General features: G+C 38.2%; 1 protein-coding gene across 1 annotated transcript; it reads right to left on the bottom strand.

The window, feature by feature from the left end:
* Window positions 1-7,133: 7,133 nt before the first annotated feature.
* LOC140928149 (multidrug and toxin extrusion protein 1-like) lies at window positions 7,134-21,663 on the bottom strand. Its single transcript, XM_073377861.1, has 13 exons — window positions 21,625-21,663; window positions 21,183-21,280; window positions 19,804-19,901; window positions 17,075-17,188; window positions 16,171-16,238; window positions 14,931-15,039; window positions 12,959-13,034; window positions 11,848-11,917; window positions 11,198-11,327; window positions 10,555-10,592; window positions 9,525-9,581; window positions 8,612-8,708; window positions 7,134-8,145 (listed from the first exon to the last, which is right to left on the bottom strand). The coding sequence occupies exons 2-13, from the start codon at window positions 21,209-21,211 to the stop codon at window positions 7,766-7,768; spliced, it is 1,266 nt and encodes a 421-aa protein (XP_073233962.1). The 5' UTR covers window positions 21,212-21,280; window positions 21,625-21,663; the 3' UTR covers window positions 7,134-7,765.
* Window positions 21,664-21,748: the final 85 nt, after the last annotated feature.

Here is a 21,748-nt window from a genome sequence, read left to right on the forward strand (position 1 = left end):
ATTATGCTATCAAATGTATCTCTTAGCACTCGCGAGCCTATGCTGATCAGCAGGCGACATAGACGAGAATAATTGGTTTTCCCTTCAGTGGACTTTGAAACTGAAGAGGAACCTACAACCAACAACAAGAGTCACCATTACATACAGTCCTAATTCTTCACACTGTCCAGTTAATATAAACAGTACTCAAAATTAAAACACGACGATAACAAGTCACTGTACAACAGTCAATTATATGACTTTTAGCTAGCCAGCGTAGCAGGCGCTTGAAAGTAGTGGGTGCAAGGAAGAACGGGGCGCGCTAGGGAGACACGCGTGACTTTGTTGCGCACCCTGTACTTTCTCGCTGACTTTAAGCAAGGACTACGGAAGCGTCCAGTACGGTGACTGGTATAAGTTTTAGCGACAGCAAATGAGTTTTAGTAACAGCGAATGTATCCTTTAGCGATAGCGAATTTATACTTCAGCGACAGCGACTGCAATTTTGCGACGACTGCATTAATTTAGCGAATATTGAAACATCCCGACGACCAGAAATTTGCGCTTTTTTAATCCTTATCGCAATTATTCCAACTCGCTTCCGTAGAACTTAATATTCTGTTTATGCACAGTGGGCGCGGCCTCAAGACTGGTGAAGGAAAAGCTAGAGATAGCCTGCGCAGCAAGCGTTTCCGTCAGTTTCTGAGCAAAGAAAGACCGAGGAACGGGATTTTCGGTTTTGGCCGCTCAAGAAATGGAACGAGAGCCAAAAAGTGAAAGATGGGGAGGGCGAAGGGAAGGAAAGAAACTCTTTCAGACAAACCCAGGATTTTGAAAACCTTGCTCGCCAGCGAACGGGTTCCTGATTGGCTTGGCTAGTCGAACATTACTGACATGTGTTGATCCAAGTCGTTTCATACTGAGAGGTCGTGACACGCATATGAATTATCTGCAATTATTGTCTTTGCCCTCTGATGCAAGCAAAGGTAACCAGGGCTCTGTGATAGTGCCGCAGTACGGCTCCAGTAAAATTACAGTGTTGTATCGGGTAAAAATACGATCCTAAAATTTGTAGGAAATATTTCCTTCTCCGAACAGATATTCTGGGAAACCGTCTCAATAACAGTAAAGACCATGGGCACCCAACGACTGTTTTCTGTAAAATATCTCTTCGGAGAAGGAAATATTTTCCTAGAAATTTCAATTACTTGAGGACGGCTAAAAATTTCTAGATGACCGCTCTATTCATGTACAATTTTCGAAGTTCATCTAATAACTCCCCAACGATTTCCTGAAGTTTAATTTTTCACATTTCACTCCCGGATTCAAAAATGTGATGGAGAGAGAAATCAGAAAAATTCCCACTTTCGTAATACGTTCAATTGCATCTTAAATATTCGGGAAAATAATACTGAAACCCTTGTAATTTATAAAAGGCTCATATTCCCCTAGGATGACCGAACAGGCACAAATTTTATATATCGCCCCGCTTAGAATGCATTTCTAGATATCTACAAGTACCCTGGCTAGCCTCAAAAGTGTTAGTTTCAATCTTTGTAGGAGGTAACCGTCGTTAGGTGCCGCTGAAAAACACTTAGCAATACACTTTTAATTTGTAGCTTTTTAGGCAAAATGAGATCCAATAATTTGTTCAGTGAAAAGTACGCAAATAGCACGTGTTCTCACATGCCGCATATTCTCTTTTTCTTTTCTCTCTCTCTCTCCCTCCCAACCCCTCCACCCACTTTTTTGGCAGATTCGAGAACTCTAGAAGTTTTGATGTTCTTGAACATACGCAGAAAGAGCGAAATCCTAAACCAGTTCGAGACAGACCAGAGCCAGCCGCTCTGCTTTGGCGGTATGTATAAGTCATGCAAGTGAACTTAGTTATCGTTCATCCACGCTAATTCAAGCATGGACGCCCGATTCAAATGATGTTAACAATTTTACTGAACAAAAAAAACTTTTGACCAGCAACACCATTCAAGACTAGTATTATGACGTATTACGCTGATTAGTCATCGGGGATACCTTCTGGGTCTACAGTTGTCCCCTCCGTTCGCTGAGAAACTTTATCGGCGGATGGAGAAATTCTGCGTTTTGTTTCTGAAGAGCTCTGGTAATTTAAAAGAGCATCTGTTGATAAAAAAGAGTACTAATGTAGCAACAGGCTGTTTTTGGTGAATGCGGATGTATGAAATAATCACATAAGCCAGTTAACTGGGGATAAATTACATCATAGATGGATTGGGTCAATATTACTTTCGTGCGTTTGCCCAAATGAAACATAAAACTTTGTAAAGGCCTTTTTTCACGATCTCACCCGGACAAAAAGGCAGCGGATATTACTCAAATTTGGTTTTGTCTGGAGTGTATATTTTTATTTCTTCTTAGAGTCCACGTCCTGTTATTCATTTTGCAATGTATAAATAATTTTTTTTCATAAGAAAGAAAATTCACATTCATACCGTAAACCCAACTGATCATCTTGTCAACGAGATCTTTTATCTGTTTGGCCCAGTTGTATTTCTTGCCATACGATTCGCGCAGGGTTTCCGCTTCCTCAAGACGACTTCTCCTGTTCTTGACCCAGATTGTTTTGATAGCAGAGGTCCAATCCACCGGTTCCTCTGAGTTCACTACATATGTTGATCCAAACGGTACACTGAGTAAAGCTTCTCCAAAACCGGAGTTGCGGCTGACGAGAACAGGGAGACCAGCTGACAAGGCCTCCAGTCCTGTCAGTCCAAAGCCCTCTGTTCTTGAAGGCATGACAACAAGATCCACTTCTTGAAACAAGCGCCTTAGACTCTCTCGATCTTGAACAAATCCTCTTACTCTCAAGCGACTTGGAGGGACACCACATTCGGTAAACCGTTTTGCTATTTCTTCGTGTTTTCCATCTGGAGCCCCAACAAAGACAAGACGAGTATCTTCTAACTCAGCAACCGCTTTCCCAGCGATGTCAAATCCTTTCAATTCGAAATCCTCTACGTCTCCACGACCAAACACCAAGACACTGCTTTGAAGCCTTTCGCTAGGAGCCTGCTTCACAGCCACAAATTCTTCAAATACTCCCGGAGTGAAGTCAAAAACATTGTCATCTTTTTGGCAGCTGCGAAGATAGGAGCGAAAGGCCTCGCTCAACTTGGGGCCAACTCCAACAACATGATCCGCCATTTCACACAGTTCTACTTCGGTCCTGTGCTTTTCCTCGCCTTTTGAAATTGGATCTGAATAGTTTTTGAACATTCCAAGTTCCTCTGGATCTGTGTGCACCACTTGAACCCATTTGCACCTTTTAGATCTTTTAATGATTTGTGCCTGTTTACCGAGTTTAACTCCATGACCTACGATAATGTCGACTTGTAAATCTTCAGGCGGAAAGCAAAGCCAGTCCAGTTGCTCAAAGCCAGACAGGGGGGTTGCCTCAACGATCTTTACGTTGTGCCTCAGGGCTAACTTCTTGTCCTCTTGACTGCATTGTGGTAAAAAGAAAGTGATTTCCACTTCAGAGCATTTGGCCAACTGAATGGCTAACTCTCTGTTTATGGTGGAAAGTCCCCCTTTACTTGATCCCCATTCAGAAGCCAAAATTGTGACTTGCACTTTGCGGGAATCATCTACTCTGCAATCCCGTGAATCAGGTTCCCGTAAAGAAGATGCCATCGCCAAACATTAAAGTTGTCATGCATCTTTATGAAAAGGAAACATAGAGAGTTACTTATGACCATCTGGGAATGTAAGGGTACCCTCAGGTAATGCAAAAGTGTTTGGTTTGTTAAACACGTTTCTGGTTCAAAAGGCTGGGTTATTCCAAAAGGTTTATCTGCTGAACATGCTGATATTATTGTTATTATTATTAATATTATTATAAATAAATAAATATTGATCCCGTTTGTTTGAATGACTTGAATCTGTTGGTAGTTGTAGATATCAGATTCATCTCTGCATTCCTGCATGGGAAATGAACAGCGAATTCACACGCGAGGTTGTTAAGAAATTTCTGCCCAAGTCAGTCGGGCGTGGGTTTTCAGAAAAGTGTGATGTATCAAAACTTTACCCTCCCCCCCCCCCCTAAAATAATTACATATGAAAATTGTATCCCCCTCCACCCCCTTGGCAATAACAATTTTTCAAATGCACCCAAACCCCCCTCCTCCAACCCCTTCTGGACCAAGTCTCTTCTTCCATCCTTGGGCATTGATTTCATAAGCTATAAGACACCGGTTGTTGGCAGCGTAGCGTGAGATTTTGAAGGTGCACGCAGGGGAAGAAAAGTTAGCGCGACATAGGCGCTCCAACCTGGGGGAGTCTGGGGGCATGCTCCCCCACAAACTTTTTAAATTGGGGTCTCGGAAATGCCATCTCCTACGTTTTCTGCTGGACATTTTCAGTAAATAAAGACGAGGGACATTGCAGTAATAAGTTGTTTATTTTACCTACTATCTCCGGGATAGAATTGGGGTTGGCTTGGTCAAAAGTGAAAATGAAGAAATGATCGTCGCAGTGAAGGCAATTTATGCAATTGCGTAAAGAAGCCTGTAATTAAAATTTTTCCATTTATTTTTATGGAAAAAACAAATGTGACATGGTCAAATACTGATTACAGCCTAGAAATTTTTGTTTTCATCTTGTTACTTTCATAGTTTTCCTGAGTGTTATGAGGTTTAATAGTACCGTATCTTGAGACTTACAGTGTTATTACTTCCTTTCAAAGGGATGCCTATTTTACAGTTCAACCCTTCAAGAAAATTTAAAAAACCTAGGAGACCCTCCCTTCTCTACAAGAATTCATGTATAGGAACAGTCTACGGAAGGACATTATTTAGAACCCAAAATAAGAAAGGCTGAATTCAAAACTGGACTGTCGTCATTTCTTTCTCAATAAATTTATAACATGGGTCTTCCAGCTAATTCCTTAAAACAGGGGAGTGGTTCCCCTTTTAAGCTTTCAATTTAAAAAGTAGCTGAATGGACAGACTCCCTAAGTATAAAATCAATGAGGATTGGAGTCATTTAGTCATGTTACTAGCTTGCTTTGAGGGGGGTTTACTTTTGAAAATGCACAGAATGTAAGGGAAGTCGGAAAATTGAGACACAGGACTGGCCTTCCATGTCAAAGTTGTCAAACCATATTATGATTGAAGCAAATCCAGGTTTCCTTCAAAAGTAGACAAAAAAAAATACGCTTTGACGGTTGTTGTTTATGTCCCTTGTGAGAGTCCTCAGATCATTCACTTCAGTTGGTGAAAACTGACCCGATCTCTCTACAAAGGAAAGAACTTGCTGCATATGGCGAACTGCACCACCTAACCTAAGGAGTAAAAAATCTGCAGTTTCCCTATCTAAAGGAGAACTACGACACCTATCAACTTCTTGCAACAGTTGTTGAATAGACGATACAAACCGCTGTAGTTGCCTGTTAGCATGTGCACTGTGTGTCATAGAGAACAAAAGAAGCAAAATAAGAAGCAAATATAATTTTTTACAGTCCAATAGATCGTTTTTACTGTCATACAATAAACACAGCACCAAAAAAAGAAACTGGGGAAAGATCAAAAGTCAAAGTCTCATGTCCAATAATATGGCCGCTGGAAAGCAACAAAAACATCTGGAATTTACTTTTTCAATAAAAGCTCTTTCTTGTCACACCTTCTAATACTTCAGAACTGCATGCAAACTGTCGTTGGTTACATGCCCCCTTTCGGAATCCTTTGCAAACGTAGATTAACCGCTAAATCTACCAGTATTTAACTTCTTGGATTAGAATTCAAATAACTGTTCAACTGGCGTCAAGGACAGAGTTTACCAGCGACTCACAAACGCGTATACGGGGTAGTAAATCACAACAAGGCAATCATGAGCTAACACGCTCCAATTCCAATATGGCCGGTCTACGCGACTGTTCTACAACAAATACCTTCAATGCCTCCAGGCTCGACTCGTGACATGATTTGTAACACGAAATACCCAAAACAATAAACAAACAGAGGTAAAAGAGTGGTAAAATAAGACCATAAAAAGCAGCTTGAAAACTGCAATTGTGTCAGACACGAATAAACCGTGAAGCCATAAACCAGACGACATTCAAGATTCATGTCCATACCGCTCAATTTCTTTTTTACATTCGTTTAGACCTTGAAGAATTATTGAAGGATCAAGATCTTTAACACTAACCTGTATCCGTGTGTAGCAGAATTTGTCAAATGAAAGCATACAGCAATTGACTGATAAAGGGAAGTGTTGCCCTTTCCCACCAAAATCCCAACTCAGACAAGTGGGACGGAGCAACAAGGAAACGAATGTAAACGAATATTTTTAGGTGCGGCACATGACGTCATCGTTCAAATAAGTCACGAGAGACATGTCACGCGAAGCTTTTTAAATCTTATTAAACTGTCGCGAAATCGTAAATGTCATAAAGGCAGGATTTCAATGGTAATTGGATGGATAAGCTTAAGATGCTTAATATTCAGGTTTTTTAAAAAGTGAACCGGAAAAAAACACGATTTAACCAGTCAGTTGTCGGATCCCCCATGTTTGCCAACAAAATTTTGCATAACTATTGCCTTCGATTTCTCTTGGGGGGTCTGTAATAACCAGGAGAAACTGGAATAATGGTTATGAATTATTATTATTATTTATTTATTTATTTTTAGTGGGCGGCCCGGGGTGGGGGGGGGGGGGGGGGGGACAAGGTGCATTATGGTCTATGTGAAAATAGTGAAAAAACGCAGTGGTGAAGAAACATAGCAACCTGCCAAAATAGCCGACTCTCATCGCTCCTCATAGCTGTCACGTTTCTTACATGCGATGAGGCATTTTTTTTCAATGGGGAGATTGAGTACTAAGGTCAGATGACGTTAACAAGTATGAAGTGATTGCAGGTTAGGACGTTTCGAGAGAGAGACTCTGTGGCGAAGGGAAACCATGAGAACTGCCTGTAGAAACAGGAAAATGACAGAAAACAAGATCCTTGCCGTGAATTAAAAAAAAAAAGAGATCAAAACAAAATGAGACAACTATGAAAAAAGGTACTTTTTCCCTTCCCCTCACCTGCCGGAAATAAAATCTTGGAAAAAGATCACTTTGCTATGCAAACAAGGCTAACCCTTCGGAGGCTATTATTTGTTAAAATAACTGAAGAACTGTTCATTTTTTATTTTTCTTTATTGTCAATGAATCAATACAGTAAGAGAATTCCACAAAGATGTGTGGTGTTTATGGCTTATGTGGACTCCGTAAATGAAATAAATATTACATATATCTTAAAAATTTAAAATCGTATCAGAAATGTCTTGAATTATTACGAACCTTAGATTCCAAAAATATGAAAACAATACTGCAGGGAAAGAAAATAATTTAATGTTATCTTACATTGAACAAAATTGATATAAATGTTACTAGAATTCAGTGTTTAGAATTTTTATCCCCCAAACACAAACAACTAATCATAAATTCCTGTGATAAAATGCTTTTTGGCCCTGATGAGGGAAGAGTTGACAGGTGGAAGCGATTGTGTGATGTTTGCATACATATGGAGTGAACGAGGGAAAACTCTGGAGAGTAGATAGTGAGGATGACTTTGCAGTGTGTTATAATATGTGATCAACAGATAAGACGTTTACGTTTCACTTATGTAGACTTGAGTTTTACACAATAAACAATGTTAAAAACTCGCGATTTGTATCGCGTCTCGTCCACTATGGTTCCATTCAGTACCAAGACAGGCTTATTGAAACACACGGTCCCGATGGCAACTGTGACAATGATCCCGCGTTGTTCAAGTTACTAAGTTAGTTGTTAGATTATTATAGGAAGTATTCGCAGTAAGTGTGTCATTTCCAAATGAAGAGGTCACGTGCGACGAAGGTAACGGAATTAGGAACCGTACGGCTACAGCACCGCCTAAAATCATCAGAGATATTACGAGAGGGATAAGTCGCTTTACAATAAGAGTTCTCTTTTGTGATGAAGTAAGATTATGACTTCTTTTTATATCAGCGGTTGCTTCAGATTTAATCTCTTCTTGATGACTATCTCTCTCTGAAGTGCTCCCATCATTTGAAAGTAAAGCAAGTCTAAACTGAGAGTTATCAGCATCGACGTGATTAAGAAACAGTAAAGACGAAGTCTTGTGGATCCAGCTTGCAAGATTTAGGTCTGAAATAAATCGACACATAATTTTATAAACATTTTGTATTAAGCTGAAGGTTCGGGCTTGGAGGATAAAACTCAACTACAAAAATAATCATGAGGCAGCAGAAATGTTTTGTTAACTACTTACCGGAAAAAAAAAATCACAAAAAAATCATTCCTTTTAGCAAAATACGGTTTTTACTAAGAAGTGTGATTAAGCAAAAGTTCTGCCAAAGAGGTCTCATTTGAATGGAAACATTTTCAGAGAGACATTTTTAGAGTCACGCAACTTAAAGCAACCTTAATTTGGTGCAAGACAGGTCTGAACGTAAGTGGTAAAACGCGTAACATCGCTCTGCAGCGATGTCGCAAAACACGTTGCACGTTTTTGTTGCCCGTTTTTAACATAACTTTATTTGGTCTTGTTATCAGAGGCATAAGAGGAATTCCTAATCAGTTTTACCCCCGGACCCTGTACAAATCATCGCACCTCTGTGTTTTGCGGCGGACTGTCCAGCGAAATGACCATTTAGTAAGTTTCCAGAGGTTAAATCTTTGACAGTCTTGGCTCCTGTTCTTCGCTGTGCCTGACAAATGAAAAACCATCATCGAACTAAGAAATGTTCCTATAAAATCCTAAGAGTCGGTACACACTACGCGACAAGAGTTGCAGCAACATGTCGCGGCGACTTTTTGCAGCGACAAATCGCTTCGTGTGTACTGGAGACCTTTTGTGAAAATCTTTGTAGCCGCAACAGAATTTTGTCGCCGCAACAAGTCGCACATTTTTTTTTTTTTGCGACTTGTTGCAGCGACAAAATTCTGCTGCAGAGACAAAGATTTTCACAAAAGGTCTCCAGCACACACGAAGCGATTTGTCGCAGCGACATATGGGTGCAACTAGTCGCCCGACCTGTACACACTGAGTGATCTGTCGCTAACTTGTCGTATAGTGTGTTTACATCATCCTCTTTCTCCTACTTGGCCCCCGGAGCGAGAGATGGGCCGGGTAGGAGAGGACCCTGGGAATGAGGTCGAAAACACACTCGAGTCAGTTTAATTAAAACCAATAGTAATTGTCCAGAAAAATTTTAAATAACTATCATTTTACAAGTCCCTATATGTCTTTTGGCTTTTGGTGACCAGGTTGGAAATAGATTGTAACTACTTCAAGTTCGGTGTCGTGACAACTGCCACGGCGAACAGAATCTCTACTTAAAAGAAACCATATGCCCCCTTTCCATGGTGGTCCGCTTCAGTGATACCAAACTGGTTATAAAACGATACGCATTTTTTCGGATTTGCAGACGAGCGAAGGCAAGTGAGCGGCGGGCGTGGAGCACAAAACACACACTAGCTACGTACGGTAGGAAGCCGCGCACGAAAATCAGAGATTCACTTACTAGCTCGGCTTGTTTGTCCCAATCTGTTCTCCAAAGAAGAAATAAATACGAAGCAGACTAAAATGAAACAGAAAAAAAGAGAAATAAACTTTTACTGTATCTGAGGTTAGGTACAAGTAAAAAAGAGGAAAAAGAAAGACAAGAGGACAAAAGAAAAGAGATTAAAAGGTGCCTCGACACAGTTTTAAATTGACAACACCTACTCTCTTTGTACACGAAATGCAAAGATGCCTCAAACAAAAAAAACTAGAACGGCGCATCCATGGCAATACAGTGGCCTCATTGTGATTTTATAGAGCGTATTCACATGTCGTCACGGCGGCCATATTGGTGTTCCAAACAAATCCTGTGGGAGTTGGACTCTTTTCTTATATAAAAAAATTCTCTTGTTCCCATAAAAATGGCAGAGATGCTGTTCACGTGAGTGTAAAAGCTCTATCATAATAATAATAATAATAATAATAATAATAATAATAGTAATAATAATTTAAAATACTCATGTTGCGCTATTTACATGAAAATGATCAATAGCGCTTTACAATAACTCACTTACTTAAAAATCTTATCCAAAAGGGGATAAAAATGTGATGTAAAATACAATTTAATAAAAATTGGTTAATTAATTAATAAAAAAATAAAAACTAAGAATAAAAATAGCCTAACGTGCCCGAAAAAGGTGGGTCTCAGGTTTGAGAAATCTTGAAGCTGCTTGTAGGGTTTTAGTCTTCAGTTAGCGACCAATCTTAAACAATTTTTATGGAGAGCGTTTTCGAGAATCTCTGTTTGAAATTTTTGGCTGTTACAACGAAACAAATCACCCGATATTCAAAAACGAAAACGTACTTTTAGAGTTATATTCCACATGCATTACTCTCACAATTTATCTTGCTGTTTACATCCGAACTGCTGCATCAAAAACGTTGCAACAATAGACAAAAATACCTCTAACCTATAACTCTCACGATATCACCTACAATAAGAACTTGTTCGCAGGATACTATAGGGTATCGACGCTGTTTGAGATGCTTACCTGGATAACCACTCCAGTTAAAAGACCAATCCACAGACCTTCATAATAAGACAAAAAACTAAGCACAGTCAAATCTGACCTTGAAAACATCTCGCTGTTACTAAAACCCGGTACTGATATGGAGGGCAGCTATACCCCAGCCCAGACACAAGTTGACAAAAACTATCGTCCATTACAGATTCTTGGGTCCCTACATCACAGTCTTTAATAATGAACATGGAGCATCATTGAACATTTGTATAGGATGTTTTTTCCGTTTGTATGATGGGCGGATTACTTTTGTCTTTTTGTTACATTGAAGCTTTAATCAACTTTTTTTTTGTTGCAAGTCCCATTAAAAATAGCTTTGTACGCAGTCGGTTATTGTGTCGTCACGCCACGCTGTAGGGAGTAGTTCGTTACATGCTCGTGGAGTTTGCGTTTCCTAAGGTCTAACTATAGCTACGTGTGCACCGTGCACTTTTATTATTATTATTATTATTATTATTATTATTATTATTATTATTATTATTATTACTATTATCATCATCATCATCATCATCATCATCATCATCATCATCATCATCATCATCATCATCATCATCATCATCATCATCATCATCATCATCATCATTATCATTATCATTATCATCATCGTTTTTACCTGCGCTTTCATGAAAGACGAAAAACATCAGGGTAATGCCAAGGGAAAGAGCCACGCAATATGACAGAAAATTGATCAGTACTCCTATCCTCTGTCGGCCAGCCCCTCGTACAATCCCACTACAGACACCCTGAAATAAAGGGTAACCAAGGCAAACAAGTCATGTACAACTTTGTAATGTTTTAACAGTACAACACTCTTACTTCAACCCAGTTAAAAGGCGAGTAATGACCTCAGAGAAAGACGTCTAGTCTGTTAATCTTAGCTGAGTACAGCCCTTGGACACTGTAATTTTTCGTTTCAATAGGCAGTGCTATCGTTAAGAGCACCTTAAAGTGAACACTGTTTTATCGAGTTTTAGTTTTTTAGAGCTTCTCTTTCTGCTTAGGAGATATATCAAGGATTTAAAATGCGAGGAAGCTGTGATATTTAACACTCGTTGGTAATTATCCTCAAGCTAGCACAAGCAACTACATGACAAAACTGGATAAAATGGACTGAACAACGTGAGAAACTCCTTTTTAAACGGTAAAATGTGTATTATCCTAAGGTATTTTTTAGTTGATGGTGGCACAAAATTAATTACCACCACTTATCGACTGACTACCCAAAGCCTTTGGTTCGTAAGTTCAAAGTAAGTCGACATGTACCTGAATTCCATCAAAGAAAAACTGAACTGACACGATGCGAATATTCTTTTTGTAAACAGCCAAAACATCGCTGAAAGAAATGGAAAAAGTTTACCTTAAACTCCATAAAAATCAAATGTTACATTCAACTGTCTAAAACATATATCTTCCGAAAACAAACACTTAAGGGTTTGCCCCTGTCGTTGTTCTCTCTTTTTAAGGGAGCTTAATGCAATGTCGCTGGGGACGATTCGTCACAACATTGTTTCAGTATTGTTGCGCTCAAAAATTGTCGTGGCAAATCGTCTTGTCAACAATGATGGAGACGGTTCTCTGCTAGCAGAGAGCGTGTGTAACAAATGAAGACCGAAAAACGAAGACCCCTCTCAAAATCACTTGAAATAGGTCGACACGGCTATGGCGACCTGCGTTTTTGGTTTTCTACAAAACCCCTCCTAAAGTAAAAGCCCGGGCGAAGTGGGCGAAGTCCGGTTGCAGATACATGTAAATTATAGCTCACCGCGCGTGGCTCTAAAGAAAGAGGGGCTAATGAACACCTAGCCTGTTCCAAGCTCCGTGATATTGGCCCTTTCCCGAGTCGCGCGCGTCTTATTTTCGCTTTGCTCGTTTTAATACGTCCGCACTATACTACCTGAGAGCCTGGCACAGGCTAATGAACACCTTACAATTGTGGTTGAGGAGTTTAAGAATTTGATTGTTTAATGACTAATCCCCGATTGCAAATCCAAGCCTTAAACAAGACATAAATATAGGATATTACACGGTGGCGCGAAGATATGAATTTTATTTTCGAGTGGCAAAACAATATTTTACGAACGAGCGCAGCGTGTGAGTAAAATATTGTTTTTGCCAAGAGAAAATAAAATTATTATCTTCAAGCCGCCGTGTAATGTTCTTTTTATTATATAGACAAAAAGACATCGATAAAATAATAGAGGGAAATGACCGAAATTACGTCATCGATAAACTCACGTGTGAGACTGATTATGGAAAATAAACCACTCGGGTCCCGGATGTAGTTTTTATGAATTTTACGAGTGGTATATTTTCCAGTAAAACACTCTTGTCTAAATAATAAAATGAAATAACTGTAAATATGGCATTTACACACCTGCTACTGGTGAAGACACGGCCACTGATATCTCCAAGACCAAAGAATAGAGAAAGTATAATGAGCTCTACAGAAACTGTAAGATAAAAGCAAAAAAAAAAACTTTTGGACATTCAAAGGAAATAGTTGTTTAGTGCCTAGTTTATAACAAGGAAATTCTTAAAAAACAACTTCAAAACATTATTACACTTACACAGTTAAATAAGGTTATGATAAGTGACTTGCAAGTAGGTGAGGTAAAGGTTTCTGCGGTTTACTCTGTTAGAAACCTGGGTGCTTGGTTTGATGCAAACATGAATATGACCACACATATTAACAGCATATGTCAGAATATTTATTACCATCTACATAACATCCGGCGTATTAGAAAGTATTTATCATATGATAATAGGAAGTCCATTGTACAGGCTATTATAATGTCACGATTAGACTATTGTAACGGTCTATTATATGGTACGCCCGCTGTTCATCTTGGTAAGCTGCAACGCCTGCAGAACGCGGCAGCTCGGCTGGTATGTACTATATCTAGGTATGATCCTATCACACCATCCCTGATCAACCTGCACTGGCTTCCGGTTACCCACAGAATAGAATTCAAGATAGCAATGCTAGTTCACAAATGTATCTACGGCGTCGCACCACAATATCTATTAGACTTGATAAAAATCAAAGAGAGCTCGCGGTATCAGTTGAGATCATACCGGGGCATACTCCTAATGGACAATACCTATAGAACAAAAAAGACACTCGGGGATAGGGCGTTTGAAAATGCTGCGCCCAAAGTATGGAATCGACTCCCTCTAGAAATAAGACAATGTCAATCATTGAACATTTTTAAAGTTTTACTAAAGACACATCTTTTTAAATTAGCTTTTTATTAGTTCTTTTATTAACTCATATTTTACTTTTATTGTTTTCCGAAAATTGTAAATTATTATTATTATTATCATTATTTGGACTAGCCATTTATTACTTTAAGATTTTAGTGTTGTAATGCGCACTCGATCATATCTTTATCGCATGCTAGACTGCGCAATATAAGAAATAAACATTATTACTATTATTATTTACTCACCGTATTTCCTCAAATAATAGCCGGGGACGATTATTTCTTTTTTCGTACCAAAAGGGGGCAATTGTTCGAGGGAAGGAGATTATTTGAGGGAGGCGATTATATAAAACATTGTTCACTAGAAGTCGTGACCTAAATATTTTGTTAATTATTATCCCAATAAATCAAAAATAAATATCACATCAAATAAACTGAAAATGGGCTTTTAAGTGTTCCAAATTTGGTTGCTTGGTTAATTTTGAGAGCTTGAATCGACACTGATCAGTTTTGCTGGATCATCATTCCACGGAGGGGATAAAAGAAAGGGAAGATGGCAAGAGGGGTGTGTGTGGGGGGGAGGGGGCGATTATTTGAAATACTTCCATCAAAGGGGGGCGATTATTCGAGGGAGGCGATTAATCGAGGGACGGCTATCATTCGAGGGAATACGGTACACTAGGAACAAGCAATGGAAACGAAGACAGAACGGAAGCATTGTTTACATCGTGGTCAAATCATAGGGCCCTGGCCAAATGTCAGAAATGGTCAGCTGGACCGACATTTTGAAAACGAAATAAGCTTTTGAACAGAAGGTTCGCATAACATAAAGCTGTTTATGTGATAGCCGCAGATGGAATAAATCATAAATAATAATCATAATAGTCACTGCGAAAATGAAATCAAATGAAGAATGATCCTCGCAGTTGTGAACGCAATTTATGCAATTGCGTAAGAAGCCTGTAAAAAAATCAGGACTTCAGCTGTCGGAGTCGTAAGTAGAAGCCAAAGGATACACCATGAAAGGCAAAAGCTAAATAAGCAAATAAAAACAAAACAAAGATAAAATTTTCACCGTCTTTGGGAGTTTGACCTACTATAATGATTTCAGATGTTAAACTTAGCGGTAGTAAACGCGTTTACCTATCAGTCCCAGAGCCACTTTGATCGTCTGTTTTACTGCCTTTGGGTTGCCAGCACCAAGGAAATTTCCAACACGAACCCCGGCAGCAACACTCAGTCCCAGCGGTATCTACAATTAACACACATAGATTCAGATTCAAAGCCAGGGGGAGTGATTACATAGGAATCGTACTCTAACTACCTCACTAAATAAGAGATAAAAACAAAAATCAGAATTAAGATGATACAGAAAAAAACCTGCTCTACAAGAAAGCCATATGTAAGTATTACTGTTTAATTATTAAATAACATCACTATGCTTTAAATTCACTAACGGATGTCTATTGTCTGACCCACAAAGGCAAGCTGTTCCACAGTACACCTCCGCAATTCACACGCCCAATTCAAATTCAGCGCCAGCGCGAGGGGGAGGGGGTGGGGGACTTTTACAAAATACACCTGTGTGACTTTCAGAAGAGGACTCGAAGGATCTCCTATTGTTTTCTTTTACTATGGAGAAGAGTTATACATAGATATTTTGATCCGGAAAAGAGAGCAAGCATGACTTAATTATCCTCAGCAGCAACAAATACAGTCAGTCCCGATGGAATCAGCAATTTGCGCACTCAGAGTCAGATTCAGCGCCAGAGAGAGGAAAGGAGGTGGGGAACTTGCTGTAAAATTAAAATACACCTGTAATACTTCCAGAAGTCAGGGCTGTCATCAAGAGGCGGGGCCGGGGATTTCCCCCAGCTACTATGAACGTTTTCCCCAGTAACTTTCAAAGGAAAATAGAAGCAAAATTGAACCAAAAGAAATTCCTAGCTGTTTGATTCCCCGCCTACTTGTTGTATTTACCCAGCAACTTGAAATCTTAGCAACAACCCTGTCAGAAGGCAACTCAAAGACTTCCAACGATACATTAGCCTTCTTTTACTATACTACTATAAATCGTTTTAAAGGGAGGTTAGGGACAGACTATTAGAAAACTTATGGGGGGGGGGGGGGTGGGCGAAGTACAAAAAAATATTCGCGCAAGGGAAAATTAAAAGAAAAAAATTCATGCACGCCAATTAACCCTACAAAATATTCATGCTATGGCCTAAAAAAAAAATTCATACAAAGAATTTGATAATGAATAAAAAAATTCCTGCGGCTAGAAAATTCCCCACCTCCCCCCCATAACTTTTCTAATGGTCCGTCCCTTAGATATTTTGATCCATGACAGAGAGTATGCATTACAATTAGATATTAATCTTACCATGAATACAAAGATTGCCCAATTGAACAAAATTCCAAATGCTGCCAATTGCACTTCACCAAGAGTACCTTAAGAAGAAAATCAAGATGTTACTGTTAATTTTAAAACAACAACAACTGCATCCATCGAGTAATTATTTGTTGGTTGCTGTCAAACCTAATGTGCATCATACAGTACATTTGCAACATAGCATTTCTGGCCCCACTTGTTCAAAAGGTAATTACACTGGCTAACCAATGCATGAAACTCTACCCAAAAGATAACATATCATTGGCTTTCCTATTACTACTTATCCACTGGATAGTGATTTATCCATTGAATAGCACTATCCATTTGTGAAAGGAAAATAAAACAAATTTGACATCCTAACTTCAAACGACTATAGTATTTATCACTAAAAAATGGTTCAAAAAGTATAGTTAAACTTGTTTTCCTAATAACTGGTTGTTGTCATTATATCATGTATCAGTAGTCATAGTCAGTTAATGCATCAATATCAGGTTACTTAGGTCTGTAGTCACTATAAGGTCATGCATTGAATAAGATATCTAACAAATCGTATCCTAGCATCTAATAAATTACTATCTACTTTTCTATGCACGCTTATATTTGTAATAGTTTCATTGTACACTGTTGTATTTATTTCCTGAATATATGACCCGCCTGCATAGCTAACAGTGGGTTTGATTTTATTTATTGTATCGCGAACTATGAAAACAAAACAAGATAAAATGTATACATGTATAAGTATGCTACGTGTGTATTTCACCTTCTACAAGAAGATTTAGAAAAAGATAATAGCAATATTCAGTGGTATTTTTAATTCAACGTACAACCAATCAAGTGTGTTATAAACTGCATGCATTGATCAGCAATATAGCATTGAGAGTAGTGTACACTGTACCTGTTAAAAATGCTCCAATTTCAAAGCTCCACCATTCAATACAGATCATGGCCATTCCTGACACCGCAAGTTTAATAAATTGTGACCAGTTCAACAAGCTTTCTATTGTCCAACCTAAATAGCAGAAAATCAACAGCTGTATTAAATAAACAACATTTTTTCATGACCATGCACTGCAGGGTCTGAAATGGGCTTGTATTGTTCCGTGATTGGATTTCACTGTGAATGCCTAATAAAGGAAAGATGGCTGTCCAATAGACAACCTACATAGACTTCAAAAAAATTAATACTTTCAGACCCTAACGCAGACTTAGGCAAAACTTTAGGTAAATAAGCCTGTGCACTACAAGCCAACGTGGCCCACCCCACTGGAGTTTATTCCATTTTCCATAGAATAAAGCACCAACAGGAGTAATACTATAGTACATGTACATGTGTGTCCCATAGTGGAGTAGTGTCATATAAGTTAATTGAAGACAGTCTAAACTATGTTATGACAAAAAAAAATACTGGTAATACTAAGAAACAGCCAAAATGGATATCAGATTAAAAAAGTCCTTTTGTTGAAAAAATTAGCAAAACAGGCCAAACTTTGACTAAAATGCCATCAGTTTTAAATGCAAAACAGAGGATCGCGAGCCACAGATGGCAATAAAATCATTGGGTAAATAATAATTTATTACCAAATTAACACCAGTATTAAAAATGCATTATAATGTAATTTACAAAATAACTACGATAGTATGCGCGCTCTGATTGGCAGAGAGGCATGTTTGCATGAGAGAATGTGAACATGGTAATTATAACATCAAGATGTTTTTCTTTTCAGTCGTGCTAATCAAGCAAGGATGAATTTGAAAAAAGTTTTTGAGTTGAAAACACAACAAGTTTACTATTAATATTTACCCATTTTGCCATCGGCTGAGACTTCGAAAATCTTTACAAACCTGCTGTTGCAATTTTTTTTCACTTAAGCTGACATTTTAAGAATGAGTGATTTAAGAGGAAAACTATCATCACTAAAATAACAACTATTAAATTATGTATGCAAGACTTCGTGAACAAGACTTTGCAACTTGTAAGGATTTCTCTTTTAATCAGTACCATAACAAAGAGTTCTGCGATCTTTCTTTAGGAAGTTATAGCCAAATTCATTGTGTCGCACTGCGTGTTTTGCAAACTTCAAAGGAAACTGGCGCTTTTCTGTTCCATCAATCATCTTAGCGGACCTCTTTGGAAACACTTCTTTTGTTTCCTTGTGATTGCTGCATTTTGATCCACTTTGTTTGTTTCTGTGTTTCAGGGTTTGCTGCTTGTGATTGAAATGTCTTGGGCAATGATAGGCTAGTTTTCTTCAAAGCTTTTTATGATCTTTCCTATTCTTGTCTCCTGCAAGAATAGAGCAATGTCTGCCTCCTGCCCTCAACAAAAATTCCACTCATGATTGCGATTTCCTTCGCTATTCTTGAGCAGTTTAGGGTCATTCTCAATTTTGTTTTTACGGGCCAAGCTGGGCGAGTGCATAGCCTGAAATTCATCTGATTGCTTCGAGTCATTTTCTCCTCTCAACAACGTCTGAATCGACCGGCCGTTAATGCCGTCCAGTGACGTCACTCACTACCCAAAAACCGGGTAGTGATTTTGATTGGTTGATTGTCTAAACATTCACATAATTATGTATAATTATGAAAAATTTTAGCGGGATTGTCGCTTGATATTCAGCGGATCGCATCCCGGGCATTCTTTTGTTTAGTTCAAACCTTTCGATAAGCTTAATCTTTATATTAAACGGCAAAATTGCCCTTGTCCTCGAAACTGAAATGCTAAATTGAACTGCGAATGAAGAATCATTGCAGAGAGTCGGTAGGTTTTTCATTTAGAGCCACTTTGTGGTTTCGCCGGCCGGTGATTTTGTTTACGCGCAGTTTTTGTCAATGTTATGAATTCAGTTACTCGACCTTCTTGCTATTTTTACCGTCAAGTGTAATGATTCTGTTAGCTTTTCTTTCTTGTCTCCATGTTTTTTTTCTTCACTAAAGCACCAAATAGCTTCTTTCCAATTAAAGCAAATCATTGTGTTTTTGAACTGTGTTCCGTGTGTGTGTTAATTTCATTGCGTGATTGCGACCAAGTTTGTTTATAGAATTTAGTACAACTGGTTCAGAGTTGTACTGCATGCAGTTTACGTTGATAGTTTGAACGTTAAACATGAATTACGATCGAAAAAAATAAAGCAGTACTGTATCATGCAGACATTTCCAAACCATATTTCTTGGTTTGCCACTTGAAAATTGTGTTTTACTTTTTGCATGAATTAAAGCAAAGGTCAAGGAGTAGTGACGTCACTGGACGGCATTAACGGCTGGTCGATTCAGACGTTACTGAGGGAGTAATAACGACTCGAAGAAATAGGATGAAATTCAGGCTAGGCGAGTGCATTGCATTGTGATTTGCATTAACTCCCACTCAAATGATTGGTGGAACAGAAAAACCCATTCAAAGTTTTGCAAACACACAGCGCAATACAATGAATTTGGCTATAATTTTATATAAAAGCAATAGAAGACTTTTTTCTTGTATTTGCATAGCCTATTGTAAACACTTGAGGGGTTGGGAGAACTCTCAACATTCATGAAAACCCTTGACTTTTGTCTTGGAAAACATTTTTTATTGCTTAAATACATGTTGATCAAAGCTTTAAAGTAAGGACCATGAATAAAAAAATTCACCTGGCCAAGTTTTTGTATGGAGCTTGAAGACCTTCATGTAAGTTAACAGCAAACTTGTTAAGATGCATGCCGTTAGAGCCCAGCTAATGGCCACTCCCCTGTAAAATGTAAATGAGAAATATTGTCACTACATCTTTGATAGATTGAACACTAATTTATAGTCTGTAGAGGCATCACTTTGAAATTACATCTACAATGATGTCATAATTCACCTTTTCACTACCTACTTCTAGAAACTGGTTTTCTCACAGGTAGCCCAAGCTCAGTATGGGTGTTTAATCATTTTAATGACAATGTGACCTACCGGTAGGTTCAACGGTCGTCATGTCATGGTGAGTTTGTACACGGATGTCTACCAGAGTTGGACCGTTAAAATATCGGGGAAGCAAAACTGCCATGTGGCTTTTGCTTGCAGGGACAGGATTGCTTGGCTAGGGAGCTAGATTGACAGAGTAACCTTTGCAGTTGGATTCTGCGATGGAATTTTGGCTGTGGGGTGATTTTAACCAAGAAGTTTTGGCTTTGTTCAGCGGGCTGTCCAGATCACAAGTGTTTGGCCTTGTCCTCTTTTTATAAATGGAAACTCGGGATAAAGGAAATCGCTTAAATTGCAATGAATTGGGAAAATAACCACACAGGAAACAAGAACACACCATGGTAAAGCGTTTTTTTTTAATACGGAAATTTCTGCAAGTATTTAATATCTTCTTGAATCTAGTGTCTGAATTACCATACAAATCCTTAAATGGCCATTTCGAGGATTACACAATATGAGCTTGGGCTGCCTGTGGAAAAGCCAGAAAGCATTTTGATCAAGATTTTTTTTTTCTTCCAATGAATAGTTATGACTGAGTGTTGTAGTCATGACACTGCTAGAGCTGTCTTGTCATACTTTGAGGAGTACAATCAAGTATCAGCAGAAACTCATAAGGGGTGATAACCCATAACCCCTTATGAGTTTCTGGTATCAGTTAAAAACTAAGCAATCAATAAAACAAGACATTAATAAACCACTACACAGGTTTGGTTATCTAAGTTTAACCAGTGTTCTAAGTCATTTTCAGTTTGCCCAGCGCTTTCATCGAAGCACCATTTGTTGCGAACAGTTTCATTAAAGCAATAGCATAATAGTGTAGACTAGAAAAGCATTTCTCTTATTAAATTGACCCACGAAAGAAGAAATCTGGAGGTCCGAAGATTTCTAAAACCGCGGTCTAAGTCAGACTTTGTTTAAATAACTGACCCACAACATCTAACTACAGGTCAAGTCCGGCTGTTAAGATTAAAGCTATTATTTACACGGCTAAAGATCTATAAAATTAGGATATTAAGTACATGTACAAGTACCTTAAATACACGTACTATGAATCTATGTTTACCTGAAACCTAGATTAAATACCAACACCATCAGAACGTTAAGACCAATTTGTATCCCATTAGTAACAGCACAGACATAGAGTATTGGCTTCACAATGCCCTAAAAACAAAATTCCAAGGTTAGAATAAAAAGCTACACCTACAGTACATGTAGGAATTACATGTATAATCATTATGATTATATTCATTGTGCTTGGCTATATAATTATTATTATTATTATTATTATTATTATTATTGTTATTATTATTATTATTATTATTATTATTATTATTATTATTATGCCTATGTTATGTCTATGTTGTTATTACTTCACACTGCAAAACAACTTAAAATAGTTCCCAGGTGGCTTTGCTTGACTTTAGTATCATTCGCCAGTGTATACAAGTATTGTTACAGATTAAAAATAATCTTGTTCAATTTATTCTACTTTACTTTGAACACACCTGAGTCTGAAGATATCTTTGTAACAAGACAAACAAAAAATTCCCCTGTTTATTCAATAAAGAAAAAAAATAGCAAAAATATGATTAATTAAAAAGATTTAAGTTTCTGTCCTTTAACTCATAG

The sequence above is a fragment of the Porites lutea genome, chromosome 2 (assembly GCF_958299795.1).
Source record: "Porites lutea chromosome 2, jaPorLute2.1, whole genome shotgun sequence".
NCBI lineage: Eukaryota > Metazoa > Cnidaria > Anthozoa > Scleractinia > Poritidae > Porites > Porites lutea.